This window comes from Aspergillus lentulus, assembly GCF_001445615.1.
Source record: "Aspergillus lentulus DNA, contig: Alt16, strain: IFM 54703, whole genome shotgun sequence".
In the NCBI taxonomy this organism is placed as follows: Eukaryota; Fungi; Ascomycota; class Eurotiomycetes; order Eurotiales; family Aspergillaceae; genus Aspergillus; species Aspergillus lentulus.
The window spans coordinates 4185535-4201725 of NW_028322113.1; the positions used below are offsets into that span (position 1 = coordinate 4185535).

Genomic DNA, 16191 nt, shown 5'->3' on the forward strand with positions numbered 1-16191 from the left:
AAATAGCAAATAGAACATAACGCCATTCATAGGTCCACAACAGCTTACAAGCTTCCACGTCTGGGGAATGAAACCCCATCAATGGCAGCATGATCGGTGAACCAGCTCACTTTTTCCCCACCACTCTGGTTGACGAGCGCCGAGGGCAGGTCCCGTCCCTCTTCCGCATCGAAAATCTGCTTGAGGATCTCCTTCTTTCCTGCTCCAGTGGCGACGAAAGCAATACTGACGGCATGTGTAACGACAGGCAATGTGAGGGTTATGCGCTTTGGTGGGGGCTTGGGCGAGTTGGTCTCCGCGGCCACCCAGGCATCCTTCTCTCGCAACAGTTCATGGCCGGGGAAGAGACTGCAGGTGTGACCGTCGGGACCGCAACCCAGTAGAATGAGATCAAAGACAGGCAGCTTGACACTGTCCTTGGCCGCGAACGAGCGCATCAAGTCCTCCTGGTACAGGTCGGCAAGCTCCTGCGTGTCATCGTTGACATGGTCGGCGTCGATGGGATGCACTTTAGGAGTGCCCATTTCGGCGGGAATCTTGCTTAGAAGCTCATCCTTGAGCAGGCGGTAGTTGCTATCAGGGTGGTCAAGAGGGACAGCACGTTCGTCGGCGAAGAAAACATCCCATTTATCGAACCGAACAGTGTCCTCGGGAGTACCGTTCGAAGGCGCGAGAAGAGCCTTGGCGAGTACTTGTGGTAGAGAACCGCCCGATACAGCGACACGAAAAGTGTTATGGCGATTAATGGCGGAGTTTTGACACCGGAGCACATAGGCCCTCAGCTGCGGGGCCAAAGCGTCGGTGTTGGGAAAGCTGTAGAGATTCGGAGATGTGCCGGTCATGGTGTAAATTCGTCGCTTTGACAATGCACCAGGTTCGTAGGACAAGGATATGCTGCAGCCTCTCAGGAAGGTTTTTGAGACTTTGTTTGTGACGTGCGTGTGAAGACGGGAGCACGAGCGAGTTGTTGGCAGATTTTCGGTCAACCGTGCTCTGGCGGGGTAGGTACAGGAGCGGGACAGGTAGTTTAGTTGGCCCTGAGTTATCCCACCAAGGACGAATCAAGCAGACGGCTTGCAGCAGGCTCTGGTTTCATATAGTTCAAACTGTGAACTCGCAGTAGTGTGCTACCTAGGTGATGTTGCGATCGAAGGGGAAAGAAGCTCCAATGCGAGTCTGTGGTTGGGCGATTCGAGGTAGCACTCTCGATGGTGGGCTGCTCGCAGTTCTGAATGTTTCCATGACGTCGGCATGATTCCAGGGGAAACCACACCCAACTTGTCCAGTTGCTAAGAGAGAGGATGATATCGGATGAAGCTGGAGACCAAGCAAGACACTCTCGAAGCCCAACAGTAATGCTCTCTCGCCTCTCAGGCCTATCTATAACCATTGACTGTCCAGAAAATGTGTTGGTCATCGCGAATCGCGGGTAGTTTGTCCATAGTCAACACGATTATTTAACCAGCACATGTGAGATGATGTCACAGCAGCAGCGTTGTATCCCCTCAAGTCGGCTTCCAGATACGGAAGAGTCCGACAATTAGATGGGTATAATCTCGCAAAGCAACATCACTCCCCCGAACTCAAGACCGTTAGGCACGCATCATCCCAGCCATAGAGGTTTCCAGTCATTGGTCAAGATAAGTGAACTTCCACAGTATCGAAACTATTTACCTTTCCACCCCCCCTGCATGCCGCCCTGTTGCAAAAGGAAGACCTTCTCAAGGTTACACTATTACGACGCCTTGCAGATGCTGCAGATGGAAATCTCGCAGCTACTCCGGACAGCCTTACATTTATTTGTGGACTGTCGACTCTAGTGGAATCTTCTGTAAAGAGCTGGCTGTACTTGGAAGTTCGACCGACCACTTCAAAATGAATATACTAAGAAAGCGGCCCGTTCTCAAGTTAATCTAGTGACGGACGTAGACACAGGAGCGGCAGAACGGAAGAACCGGGCCCTGTATCCTGCAAAGAACAATGCACTCCATAGTCGGGAGGATTTGTTCGAGACGCGATTGTGTACGCCAGCACAAGATGGTTCGGCAGTCGGATGATTCTCGGCAAGGTCTCATGTTCGGATTGGTGAGATGTCGCAAGATGAGAGGCGACAAGGCCTGTCTAATCAGGTACCGAAGATATACCTGGCCCTTTGGAGCCAGCTGTTATGGCAGGTATTCGATCGAAATCGCGTTGTATGTTGCCCGATTGCCCCATTGCTAGCATGGATCTCTCGGAAATCGGATAGATGGCAGAAAATCACTCAACAGAGGGATCACTTCTCTAAATTGCCTCATACCAGGCTATCCTGGCTCTGTTCATGTATAGTTTGTAAAATCAATGCTGTTAACCAAGCGTCTCCTCTACTAGTACTATTGATAGATTCCTACTCCATAACCCAAATTTGGAGTCAGGGACAATCCAAATCTACGGAGTACTCCCCTCAGTCCCCTGCAGTTCAACTAGTTTCAGAGCTGGTCGCAGTCCTAACTCCAAATAGACAAGCGATGAGGGATGCTGAATCAAAAATTCTGAAAGTGGTCTAGCTGAACTCCGGGACACTGAAAGAGACATTTCATAACAGCTGGTCAAAGCAAATCTTTGTCCAAATCGAGTAAAAGCTCACCATTCCCTCGACTTTGTTAGGGAGACAAAGGCCATGTGGTCGGGGTGAGTCCAACTGGGATAAAGTACTGGACTACTGGTAATCCTGACATCTCCGAGATATCTATACAGATGGATTCAGAAATAATATGATATGGGCCTCGGAAGTAGCTCCCGTCACTCATGAGGAATGATAGACAGTAATGATCAGCCACTGACGGGCTGACAACGACTCAGGCTCGCTCCAGCAAGTATTCAGCTCATGTCAGACGAGATTCTGAAACGCCGGAGTGGGTACTCTGAAGCCCGAAGGACTCAAAAGGAATGCAGCATAGCCGCAGTTATTTTACTAGCCTTTTCTCAGTAGCGAGTAGCGGAGTATCTGGTATCGGCTACATGTTGCTGACCTTTATATCCCAGCACAAAAGAGGCTATTAGGGTCCATACGAACTTACAAAGCCAAATTAGCCAAATTACGGGTCAAAAGTCCCCTACTGTGCGTAGGAAGAAATATCCAGGCCGTCATGCTTGCAAGTCTGGAAGATAGTTCCCATCCTTCAACCAATCATACCGGATGGACATCTACGGTAGTCCGAGCCATGGAACATCGGCATCCTTACAGCGACGAAGGTACATGGATCTGGCTGAACGAGCCACTTACAAGCCATAGACAGCCACGCTCAGTAGCCGCTCCGTAGCCTTAGTTCGAGATATTATGTGAGAATTGAGATTTGAAAACAATTATTATTATCTCTGGCGCTCCTTTGTGCTGCGGTGGGACTTGTCTCAAGTAGTACTACTAGAGCGTCAATAGTTTGATTACTACTCCGTATGTATAGTCACTAGGCCTTTTTGAGCATCTAGTATTTTCTATTTTCCTGCACTCTGCAGTTTTGTCAATCGCTGGAGTCACTCACATAGAAGTGGGACGATCGAATTGAATCAGTGGCTGACGAAATAAATGAGTTTAATCTATAAACCTGGTCGAGGCAGGTCATGACGACATGAACGTCGTGCCTCGGAGGTTCATGGGAGATTTCTATTGGGGGGTTGTGCGGGATAACCGTTGTAAAGAAATATGCAGACACATGGAACGATCCCAGAAAAGGATTGGTTCCGATGCCATCTCTGTACCTAAACTTCTAAAGTAGGTAGACTGTATATTTGGGCGTTTTCATTGGCGAGGAGTAACCCGCCAGTCAACGAACGGCTCTGGTTCTGCGGTGCGACAACAAGTTCCAGGGCAGCCTTAAGTTAGGCTAATCGATCACAGCACTCGATGACAATAATAATGATGGTATGATGGCAATAATAATAATATGCATTGGTTCTATCGAGAGTGGTGTGGTAGCTATGTATCCTGATGTACCAAGTCAACACCTTTATTTTCTTCGATCATAAAAGAATAAACAACAATGCCAGTATTGATCTAGAATCTGCTAGTCTGCCCTCCACAGTTCCAGTACTTATCAACATCCATCCACACTCTTCACTCAGAGCAGGTATTTTGTACTACATACTATTTACCTACTGCATCATGATGCTCACTATCATCATACTCTGATATCCGCATCATCATTCCAATTGACAACCATCACCGTCCATATTAAGGGCTAATTCTTCAGACCTCCAAAGCTTGGATTTATTGATTGCATGGGCACCGTCTGAAACCGAAGCCATACTCCATTGCAAACAACTTTACTCCGTACTATATCATTGACCCAATTGGGGATTGATTGCTGCACTTTTCTCCTTTCTTTCAGAGTCGAAATTCTTTGTTCCCTCTTCTTCTACTAGGACTAGCTGGAAGAAAACAAAAGGGAGGCGGATAAAAAAAAAAAAAGAAAGAACAGAAAGAAAATCCGGAAAGTGGATCGATCTGACCCTTTAGACAGCAATCTACGGGGCGGTCCCCCTTGGCGTCGAATCCCTGGCGGTGGTACGCTAACAATAATAAATAATTTATACCTGGAGATACTTGACTCCCTCAGTCCGGTGTCTCCCCCCACTGGCCGGCGTCTTGTATATCTATCCACACCTGGAATCGCACACCTTTCTTCCTCCTTTTTCTCTCTCATCACCAGCAGATCAGGTTTGCTCAAGGGTTCACTGAAATACATAGTTGACCACCACACTACTCGACAGATATTTCAGTGAATTCCTTCTGCAAACCTTGCTTTGGACTGGAGCTTATCCTTGATTTTCCACCGCTTAATGTGTCTGCCACGCATCGACTCTGGTTCCCTGTTTTCTCGACTTTACCAAGCGCCCGAAAATCTGGGCCTGATTTTCACGAATTAGTCGGTCGAATATCTTGGGCAACTCTTCCTCTTATTGCCACGAACTCCCATTCTCTGGATAGCGACAATGAGCTCGCCCTCAGTCCAAGTCCAACATCAACCCTCCAGCGGCACCAAGCCTGTTACCTCGCCCTCAACCACCGATTCCGGACCTACCTCCATGAACTTCGATATCGTTCGTTGCTCGAGGTGCCAGCGCTCTATGAGCCTCGAAAACGAATCTACTCCAGGCGTCGTTCGGTTCGGCATGAATTCATACTACTGCAGTCGCTGTGCATCCATGGTCGGCTTCATTCGCTGAATCCACCTCCAACAACTGATCGTGAAATGCGGGAAATTACATGATATGGAACACGAAAAGAACAAACTGGTCGCCATGATAAAGAACACAACTCTTTGGCTGTTCACCTATAAACGGAGCTTTGACATGGTTCTCCTGATGCTTTCTCTATTCACCATTCGCTCGACGATATTATTGGGATACACTGGACGGTCGATTCTTGGCATAATATCGAGTCGCGGACTTTTCACAGCCCTTCGATCGATTCCCCAAAGTACCCGTCTCATCGCATGGACAACTCTCACCTCGCTGTCATCATGCGTTGGTTGTACGTTACTTGGAGCACTATGACGATACATCCTTTTGACGATATGGTTCGCAAGATGGTACGGCATATGTGTTGACATCGAAACAACGGCAAAGTCGAGTTGGGTCCAGCTTGTCGGCTCTACCTATGCAGCCAACCCGACACAGCACAAGACGAAGACGATGGCAGAGATTGAAGGAATCACTCTAGCGAAACCGAACTGATGGATCGCAATGTACCCTGCGTACTATTTCTATTTCCTTTGTATGGCTACTGGAGTTTTCCTCTTGTTTAGTCTGAGCTTAGCGACATGTTTTCATCATCATAATACCCAGAAGGCCTCCTTCATGTTACTGTACACTTTATTCTCCCCTCTGTTTTATTAAGAGGCTACTCTAGCTAGTGAGGAATACAACCCGCCAATAAGCATAGAGGCAGATGAATCCGTCAGTTCCCCAGCCTAGATAGCGGCTTGTCTACCATGTTTATCATAATGTGAATTCTCAGCTTCCGGAGATCAGCGCCAATCATCACGCAAGCCCAAGAACCAAAGATCCATTCGGTGATTGATTGCTACTCCTCATTCCATACTCTTGGTTGGAGCAAGCCGCCCCCATCAGACCAAACCCCTCGGTTCGTATGTTCTTCAAGCAGAGCAGTCTCAGGAGTCCTTTCCCCTCACATTGCAAGCGGGGAACGAATGGCATCAGGATTGAGGGAGGGATACAGTAGAAGCTCTGTGCAACATGCCATGCAGTGTCCTCCAGGCACCCCTCATTCCATTCCAAACTCAAAAATCCAGAGTAAGACTGTCTACGGTGTACTCCACTGGGACCTCCCGAGTTAGATGAGGGATTCTCCGCAGAGGGGGCTTATCTCCAGCTACCCCTCCCCCTTGCTGTCGATCCCCGTGACCTGCGTTTCAACTTTGCGTCGCACTGTGGCAATTTACAACGGGCCGTCTCGAGAATTTCCTGTTTTTGTTTCTGGTCTTTCTTCCTTAGTGACTTATGTTTCTGCCTAGGGTATCAGCCGACAGTGCAAGACACAGGCAGGGGAACGAGGGAACCCCTTTTAGTCCCGGTATCAGCCCATGTGGCGGCCCGTGGGGGTGAAGATTGGACTAGTATTGATTGTTGATTAGGATAAGGCGCTGATCAGCGGGTCTGAGCTCTACAGTTTATGAACCGTAGTTACCCTGTGAATGGTGCAGCCATATCAACTCGCAAGTTCACACTGCATCTTTGGTTGAGTGATAGATGACTCTCGGCACTGTTCGAACCAATTTTGATAGTTGTATCGAGAGTTTCACTTGCTAAGCTCTACCAGCCTTGCGGTCTATCTATTCTTGGAAACCGTTGTCGCGCACGTTATGTAGGCTGACTTCAGCAGTTCAGCTCCTCGTATTGACTCTATTGAGATGATGCGCCACAGCAAAGACAACGGTTGACGGACGAGTAACCGGCTGTGGCGTGGCACCGTTCTTTAGTCCTCGTATTCGCATTCCTATTCCTGCAAGATACTGACCTCTTTTCGGGGCAAAATATAAAGACATGGCGGGCCAGGTCCCTTGACATGGTTTTGAACTGCATGAAATAATGCTTGAATGAATACGAGTACAGACTACAGAGTACGCGCAATGGGAAAAAGCATCATCATCGTCGGCGGTGGCATGTGCGGCCTTGCCTCCGCCATCGCCATCTCAAAGGCCCTCTCACCATCACAGACTAATCTAACTATCACAGTCTACGAGCTTCGCAGCGTCCCCAGCACCCTCGGGGGCCCGGTGAATCTCACCCCGAAGGCCCTCCGATGTCTGGACATGCTTGGCGTCTTGGACGAGTTAAAGCAGGCGAAGGCCGGCTGCGAAGTCGACGCCATCCAGATTCTCTCCCTGCGGACGGGCAAAAGGGTCGGTGCTATCGACTATACTGGTCCCGAGGGGATGGGGTTTGGCGGGTACAAGGGCTGGCGGGTGATGCGGTACGAACTCCTGCAGGCGATGCTGCGGGTGATTGCGCGGCTACCCGCCGTGAAGATCGAATATGGGAAGAAGCTGGTGAAGGTGGAGGAGCCCCCCGGTGCGACTGCGGTGAGCGTCTACTTTGAGGACGGCACGAGTGCCGCGGGGGATATAGTGCTGGGCTGCGATGGGGTCCATTCTGCTGTGCGGGGGGTGCATGTACAGCCGGACCGAAAGCCATCGTATTCTGGGGTTGCGGCTGCGTATGGCTTTGTCAAGGCGAAGGCTGTGCTTGGGGAGAACGGCAGGCCGTTTTTCAAGGATACAGCACTGCTGATGTCGCGGTATGGGTCTGTGATGACGACCTTTTGCGACCATGCGCGGGAGCTCGTCTACGTGGTTGTGCTGATGCGGACGGAGGAGCAAGGGTCGCGGGAAGGGTGGAAGTTGCTGGAGAAGGATCAGGAGGTGGCCCGGAAGGAAGGGAGGAGGATCACGCAGCAGTCGGCCATTCCTGACGCTGAGAAATTCATCGAGGCTGTGGAGGACTGGACGTTTTATCCGATCTACCTGCTCCCTCCGAACGGGCAATGGGCCACAGATCGGGTGCTACTTCTGGGAGACGCTGCCCATGCGGTTCGTAACGAATATTTCTCACCTAGCAAACGTGTCATACTGACGCGCTCTGCACTAGATGCCTCCAAAAGGCGAGAGTATCGGTCATGCCCTGGAAGATGCAATCAAATTCGCCGAGATCCTCTCGCGGTTTGGGGTAGACAACCCCAAGGCCAGATTCCGCTTCTTCGAAGACATTCAGCGAAAGAAAGTGGAAGCTGCCCACCAGGCCGCCGTTAGAGGCTGGATGCCAGCCCATGACATGGGCGCTGTGTTTTCTAGGGTATTCGAGTGGATTACTCCATTGTTCTTGTGGTGGATGACGAGAGAACAGCAGCAGGACTTTCTGGAAGATCCCACGGAGATACCATTTCCAGATCGTGACGAGTCTGCAAGGCTGTGAGTGTAGCGTGGAGTGATATGCTATGTCCACTTGTCACAATGATTAGCAATAAGTTATTTTTGGGTCGTGTGGCATTGCGAACTATCTATCATAAAAATCAGTTGGTCAGATTTGGCGAAATGACTTCACAGCCAATCTCCAGGGGTGGAGCAATTATCCAGGGAAATATTAGTCCAGCAGCAGGGAGAGTCTATTGATTGATCTGCATAACTATTGTATTTTATGTTCATGAGTAACTGTAAGATATGGAGGATCTCCACAAGTCTCAACGTAAATGTTAAAGATCGTATTCCTATCTACAAGTACAAAGCACATATGATAGTGGACTTTACAGAAAGTGAACAGAAGAAATATGCTTACACTGATGATATTCGCTCATGGGATCTACTCAATCTCTTGGACCCTCAAATGATCGAAGGGTTGGACATGCTTAGAGGCTCAGAGGCAACATTGAAGCACCACCAAGGCACAATCTGCAGAGAATCATCTCTAAAAATCATAAGGTCGTCTACATGAAGTATAATATCATGACAAAGATAATAAGCTCATGTCATTGAAAGGTTAAGTCGTACCTATTCCATTTCCGTCAAACTGTCGAACAATGCAAGCTAAGATATCCACCATGTCAAGGACAACTCTCGCAGAAAGGCAGGATTTGGAATCCAAGTCTCGGATGAGTCAGGTATCTTTACCTCAGCTGAGCCATTGACATACATGCATCCTGCGCGCCTTCAGCTCCCCTGTCTTAGTCAGTTCTTCTCTTTGGGGCTGGAGGGGGGCCCGATTCCCCTTCCCCTTCAACTCCGGTTTTCTATGAGCGGCTTTCTTTATTTCTCTGTGTGTATAAGGCGTCTCTATGTGTTGTGCGACATTCTTACGCCTGTCGGATGTGGACGAATGGCAGACTGGAAAAAGCGAAGAGATTGTAGCGGTGACTGTGGCGAGGCGGTGGTTGATAGCTCATATGCACCAAGGCAGTCCAAGGGTGATCCCTGACAGATCTCGGAAGGGCCTCGAATGATGGATGGATTCTCTGAAAGACTGAATTGGACTGAATCAAGGGATGACTCGAGAGCATTTCTTCGGTGGTCAGATAGTTCATTATTGTCAATTGCTTGCTTATCGACGCATCATTCGTCCTTGGGTCATGGCTGACACGGCCATAGTGATCATGCCTATTTTTGGAGAACCCGCACACTCGGACAGATTTGGATCTGTGAAGGATTTCTAGTCTGTAAAATTCATCACCATCGTCATCTCTTTTGCCTTGGATCGAGGGATACTCATCGAAGCAGATGGTCTGGCACCCAAACCAGCAATACCTGCCCATCTCTCCCACTGAATCAATCGAACGAAATGCAGGTGACGGACCGCCTCGTCTTCTCTAACCAGTAGCCATTCTTTTGTGTTCGTCCAGATCTGGCGGTGTAACCTGGAGACGCCAAGCGCTGTGTCCTCGTCGTAGATATACAGTGACTGAGTGACAGTGACTACTGCGTCGCTCCCAGCATACTTGATCACTTTCGGTTTCATATCAGATGTCGGAGTATGTAAGACAACTTAGACGACCATTTCTACACCACATAAATTATCTAGGACCAGAGGAACCTTCAGGAAAAGAATTCCTTTGTTTCGAGAATTGTTCTCCGTGTCTTCTATCTGATCTGTCAGAGTTGATCGATGCATGACATATCGTCTTCTTTCTGGACCGCTCCACTAATTCCTCTGTGCAGAACAGACAGACTCGATTTCCTCCAACAAGAAGTTGATACATCGCATCTTGGGATCGGCAAGTCACCAATTCCACTCCACGCTAGACGAGTAGACGAACTGGTGGCTGTTGATGCCAGATCTCTTTCCATCTACTATTGTCACCATCGCCGTCTCTCCAACATTGGATTCATATCGGGATACGATCATCTCCCTTGAAACTTGCAGAGAATAAAACGACCTGATTTTGTCTTCGCTCCCTCTTGATCTTGTATTTTCTTTCTTTCATTGGCAAAAAAGCCAGGGGTTCGCGTCATATCCTGTCACAACCCCATTTGTCCTTTTCAGCCATCAGGTACCCATCAGGTTCAACTTTGCCACCAGTATCCCTGACGTGAAGGAACACTCAGGCCTTTAGGTAGGAATTACCAATCTTGGTTATCTAGCTATCCTTGATTAGTTTGTTGACTGAGTATCGACCGTCAGACACGCATGCTGACTCTCACCAAGTCTCCAGACTGTTGCTTTTTCGGGCAGTGACCCAGCCTGACTTATCCGTGTTTCGCTGCATATAGAGTGGCAGGTTGCCTGAATTCAAGAATTCTTCTTGACTTTTCAACCTGGAGAAAGAGGCAACCGGGACGTTGAATTACTACAGATCCGTGAGCTGGCCCAACTCAACTATTCATCATGCCTTCGCGCGACAGAGGACGAGCTCGAGCTCGAGCATCGGATGAAGAGTTCGTTCTATTTCTCCAGGGTGTAAGCACCGATCAAATTCCCCAGCTGAGCCAGATGGCATGTCTTACTGAGAGAACAGATCCCAGCCCACTGCCGCTGGCAAGAGCTCAAGGACATGGTACGCCAGACGGCCTTGCATATCCGACAGGCAGTCGTATACGATGACCAGCACGGGTTTCCCACTGGTTTGGGGCAAATTATCGTGAAGAACGAAGATGAAGCATGGCGCACATACCGTACGTGAGGCGTCGCATGGTCGCATGGCCATGAATTGAGGGCTAACCGAATGTTCAGATAGACTCTCCACCAACGGATGGGATGGACAGAGTCTCGTCGTCACTCTGGCTCGAACGAGCTCACCTACACGGCCTGTTGCCGGTCCCACGAAGAGCCCAAGCTGTGTAATTCCCCCGGCATACGCGGCGGGCTATTCGACTCCTCCTCGAGTCGCGCAGAACTTGGCCATCCCTCCTTCACCAATCTCCCCAGAGTGCGCCCCCCCTTCCCTTGTGGTCAGTGTAACGCAGCTAACGAGAACAGCACACCCCTCGTCTCAATGGCTCCAGCTCCAGCCCCAGCTTACCAGGGCCAGGGCCCAGAGTATGCACAGGTCATCAATCCCATGGTCATGCCCCCTCCTCCACCTCCCCCGTATCTCCAGCCCTTCGTCCCCATTTTCACCGACCAACTACCGAGCATCCCACACTCGCCATCCCTAAGCCACTCCTTCTGCGACACTCTCGCCTTCGCCATGCTCCCCACATACCCCATCCCCCCGCTACACCCTCCTCACCCCGACCACTCCTTCACCAACACCAACGGCAACAACAGCAACAACACCCCCCGACCAAGAACCACCTTCCACCCGCGCAAACCCTCAAGCAGCGACCAACCCCAAACCCAACCGCGCTTCACCCCCCGCCGCACAATCTTCATCCAAAACCTCAGCCCAACAACCACCCCCCACGACCTGGCCCTCTTCCTGCAGGACGCAGGGACTATCGAGCAGTGCGAGATGCCCCTGAACCCAGATACAGGCCGGTGCAAGGGCTTCGCGCGCGTCACCTTCCATTCTGCCGACGAGGCCAAGCGCGCCATCGCCCTGTATAACACGGCGTTTTTTCTTGGCGCGAAGATCCGGGTTAAGATTGATCGGAGTGGGTATTTTTCTACGGGTCAGGGCCATGCGCAGGGCCAGGGGTATGCTGCGAGGGAGGGGTACTATCTGCCGAATAGAGTCAATCAGCCTGAGAGGACAACGGGTGAGGGCGATATAACCCTTGCGCCGGGGACGGGTCCGGGTCCGAGGACGGTGGACAGGAACAGTGGGCCGCAGAGGGAGACGGAAAGGGATAGATGCCAGCCACTTGTGGTGAATGGGTCCGGACTGGGGAGCAAGACGGCGGTGGCGATTTGATCTAATGCATAGCATTTGGGTGTTGAGCGTATGTATACTTGCTTCTTTTTCTTTGGCTTTGTCTGCTTCCTGCATCGTTGCTTTCCATTTGAAGTATTTCATCATGCAATTGCTGCTGGCGTCAGGGAGGGCATTTAGAGGTGGATGTCGCATCTGCGAATGTCAAAAGTTCATTGCCTAGACTAATTAACAGTAAAGTCATCATTCATCAATCGTTCTGATCTAACAATACATGCACATGCATTTCATCCCGTTCCATTCAATGCATCTTTGCGTCTCTTTTCCTTGCCTCATTATTCGTTCAGTATAACAGTAACAGTCCAGTGTGGTATGGCAAGCGCAAGCAGAAGGCAGAAAGCCCTCAGGTAGCCACAACACAACAAAGCAACAGGGAAAACATCATAACCCAATCGGGTGACAAACAAAAAAGGCAATATGCAAGCTGTAGATAATACATGTTACCTGGTATGTTACATGGGCGATACGACCAACAGGCCTATTTGGCATGATCGATCAGCTCCGCATAGAGAGCATCAGGAATCTTCCGGACAATGAGGACGGTCAGGGCAATGATCTCCTTTGCGTCGAGCGGCGGGAAGGACCGAAGGATCTTGTTGGGGCTGTGTGATTGGTCAGAATGGATTCATCCATGCATAACAATGTGATATGTCACTTGTTGATATTGGGAAAAGAAGAAAACATACCTTGGACTATCGAGAATGGTATCCCTCATCCGGATCAGCTGCGCAACGATGCATAGAATATTCAGATGTGGGCCATATGCGAACAAAAAATCCCACAGGTGGAGCACCTCGGGCAGTGGCGGCGTGCAGGCGCACAGTGTCAGCACAGATGGGAAGGCGTAGAGCTCCGCTTGCATCCCCTTGGAGAAGAGATAGGCGGCGAGCTTGGGCTCGACGATCTCGAGGCATCGATCGACCAGCCGCAGACCCCGGTGGACGCCGTCCATGGCGCCCCGGATATAGCCTGGGCATTCCCTGGTAATGAAATAGTGAAACAGCGCAAAGGCCTCGACTTCGCTGCGCGCCACGTAGAGAAAGGGCGCGCAGAGTACGTTCATTCCCTGCACGTACATCGCCGACTCGCTGGTGATGGCTTCGCTGCTGGGTGTTGCCATCAGGAGGTTGTCTGTAGGCTCTTCTTCTGCGATGCTCGGTGGTGTGTTGATCAAAAGTTCCATTTCCCGCCTGCGGGAGGTCGATAGTCGCGATTTCGGTCGCTTTTTGGCCTTCGCATCGTGAATCTTCCATGCTGTGGCGTTGAGTAGTCGGATCAGGCTGGCTTCGGTGACCCGTCGCTTGAACAAGGGGTCGGTGGCTAGGGTGCGGAATGTGTCGTTGCGGATCTTGGTATAGGCCGGCGAACGGCCGCGATGAATGAGTGAGAGGTATTCGTCGGTTGGTAGGGGAGGGATATCGAGTAGTGTGAGCCATAGGTAAACGCGATATGTCGACTGGAACAGACATATTAGCATGGTAGGCTCATTCTCCGCCTCGAGATCATGGCGCTGTTGTAAATATCCACATACCATGCCATCACCATCTGCTTCCACCCTTGTTGACAGGACAAGGTATCTCAGCTCCTTCAGTGCATCCTCGACGTCCCCATTCTGCGGCCCATCCCGTAACAGCGTCTCCAAGACTGATCTCTTGATCCCAAACCCCGAGCCTGTCTTCCTCCCCGATCGTTTCTGAGTCTGTAAGATCGGTCGCTCGCCAGAGCCAGCGTCACTATTTGACCTAGCCCGACGGTGTCGCAGCCGAACAGGGGAATCCAAATGTGCCTGTTGCGCCAACTCCTCAGCGTTGACGGACGAGCGCGCAGTGGAAAGATGTGATGTCGGACCGCTAAACCCAGAAGCATTAGACGAAAGAATCTGATGCGACTGTATCTTTCGTAAAGTTCGCATCGTCCGGGGTGAAGAGGAGCCCGCAAGAGCGGCTAGATTCAGCTGGGCTTGTGTTGGCTGGGACATGGCTGGTCCTGTACGACTATGGAACAGAGGTTTGTTTTTTAGCGCAAACGATCTCTGCTGAAACGGTCGCAGGAAGTGACCATCTTCCTGGCGATGAGGACAGCGGCCAAGAAAGGTGAGAAGAAAGAAATAAGCAGCTGTTAGTGCCGAGAGTCTAGTAGTGTATCCGGGGATAAGAAACGTAGTTAGATGCAGGTTCGGACGATCCGCACCCAATATGCACCTCTGGGCATGGCGGGCTTTTTCCCGATCGAGGAATGCGGGGACACGCGACGCGCCACCAAATAGATTATTGATGTTTCAACCTGGAGGTTACTTCTTATTTATTTTCCAATGGCTGTCTTAGAAAAGAAAAAAAAAAGAGATAAAAAACGGTGGTTGTGATGGATCATGTTGGGTCCTCGTGAATCAGCCGTCGGCCCGCCAACAGAAACGTCATGTGTAGGAGCAACCCATGGATATCTCGAATACTAGGTACATGCGTTTGGATGCGATCAGCGAGAATATACGTCGTTGCATGGCTTCCAGAGCCAGAATTAAGTATACGGGTAAAAGAGCTGCATCTCATATGTCAAACACAAGCTCGCCGCCCAAAACGCCATATCCAAGACCACAGCGACTAATGAATAAGTCCTATCTCGCGACAGTATCAGGATCGCGGCGCCCACTTGCTGATCCTCCTATGGCACTGTCAACAAACTCCTGATACCGAAAGACCTCCCCTCTTTTCCCTCCTCCAGACAGTTTCCCGGCTTTCCCACCAAACACTCTGCGTCCGGTGAATCCACTCAATACCTCGTTGATATCCTTCTCCGTCAGCGGTGACTGCCCATCCTCCGAGGCTGTGTGTAAGAGGGTATCGCGTAGCTCTGCAACATCAATCTGTCCGCTATCATCGTCGTCAAAAGCAGCCAAAGCATTCATCAGTTCCTGGCGAGAAGAAAGAGGCGCAAGCAGGCTGGACATGATATTCAGAAATGTAGGGAAATTCATCGTCTGATCGCTTCCTGGAGGGAAGAATTGCGAAATCATCGAGGAATCCTGGCCTGAATTATGACTGGGTTTAGTCCAACATCTTTGAACAACAGAGAAGGCAATTGCTTACCGATATTCACAAGTACATCAGCTACATCGTCCTTGTTGACCGACCCATCGTTGTCTCTGTCAAGGACTTGGAATGCCTCGCGAATCTCCCTCAACTGTGCAGGCGCCAGTCTGGCAGCTGCATCGCTCGAAGCAGCCAGCATGCTGGCAGTCTTTGCTTCCATGATGGAGGAGGAATCATCGGGGGCATCTGCCCCCTTGGTTGGCGAGGGCGGCACCTGCCTGGTAAACCTGGGTTGTGGGATTCGATCATTGCTCTTCGGAGAGGATCCATCGTCATCTGCGACTGTATATGTCTGGTTTAACTTGCTTGGTGACTGTACTGGAGTATATCCTCGCCCCGGAGAGCTTCCTGCCGTTCCTGGTGTGCTGGGACGGATCTGTGTCGGCGGCGAGTTAGGTGTAGATGGTCGACGAAAGGGGGAAGGTCGAGGAGACCCAAAGGATAAGGGCGATGGCCGGAAGGGAGTATTTGAGACCTGCAATACTCTTGGTCAGCCTGATATGATATGGCTATCGGCTGTATCGGTGAGGGGAAGCAGCACACCATGATATGATATCTTTGTGGATTCCGATCTAGACGAGTTTCAGTAATCCTATGTATCCTTTGTAGATTCTACTTCAAGCATTTCAATCAGTAGCAAAAGCAAGTAATACGGATTCAGACTGCATTGGATGCTGAGGTTATTTGCGCCTACAAGGTGATTCCGTAACCCTGCATCCGACCAGACAAACAAACAAAACAGCGCAT

The 16191-nt window shown here is 50.3% G+C and overlaps 5 protein-coding genes across 5 annotated transcripts; 2 read left to right on the plus strand and 3 right to left on the minus strand.

Moving 5' to 3' along the window:
• Nucleotides 1-44: 44 nt before the first annotated feature.
• Nucleotides 45-842, minus strand: ALT_8817 (6-phosphogluconolactonase; the record flags this gene model as incomplete). The annotated part of the gene is made up of 1 exon (XM_033558591.2): nt 45-842. The coding sequence occupies one exon, from the start codon at nt 840-842 to the stop codon at nt 45-47; it is 798 nt and encodes a 265-aa protein (XP_033414482.1).
• Nucleotides 843-7130: 6288 nt separating this feature from the next.
• ALT_8818 (FAD-dependent oxidoreductase) lies at nt 7131-8472 on the plus strand (the record flags this gene model as incomplete). The annotated part of the gene is made up of 2 exons (XM_033558592.1): nt 7131-8090; nt 8149-8472. The coding sequence occupies 2 exons, from the start codon at nt 7131-7133 to the stop codon at nt 8470-8472; spliced, it is 1284 nt and encodes a 427-aa protein (XP_033414483.1).
• A 2400-nt stretch (nt 8473-10872) lies between these two features.
• On the plus strand, nt 10873-12340 carry ALT_8819 (RNA-binding protein; the record flags this gene model as incomplete). The annotated part of the gene is made up of 4 exons (XM_033558593.2): nt 10873-10944; nt 11003-11159; nt 11218-11413; nt 11464-12340. The coding sequence occupies 4 exons, from the start codon at nt 10873-10875 to the stop codon at nt 12338-12340; spliced, it is 1302 nt and encodes a 433-aa protein (XP_033414484.2).
• A 496-nt stretch (nt 12341-12836) lies between these two features.
• Nucleotides 12837-14336, minus strand: ALT_8820 (TBC domain-containing protein; the record flags this gene model as incomplete). The annotated part of the gene is made up of 2 exons (XM_089600480.1): nt 12837-12960; nt 13045-14336. The coding sequence occupies 2 exons, from the start codon at nt 14334-14336 to the stop codon at nt 12837-12839; spliced, it is 1416 nt and encodes a 471-aa protein (XP_089455373.1).
• Nucleotides 14337-14969: 633 nt separating this feature from the next.
• ALT_8821 (myosin regulatory light chain 1) lies at nt 14970-15604 on the minus strand (the record flags this gene model as incomplete). The annotated part of the gene is made up of 2 exons (XM_033558595.2): nt 14970-15382; nt 15442-15604. 2 exons carry the CDS (start codon nt 15602-15604, stop codon nt 14970-14972), a joined length of 576 nt encoding a protein of 191 aa, XP_033414486.2.
• Nucleotides 15605-16191: the final 587 nt, after the last annotated feature.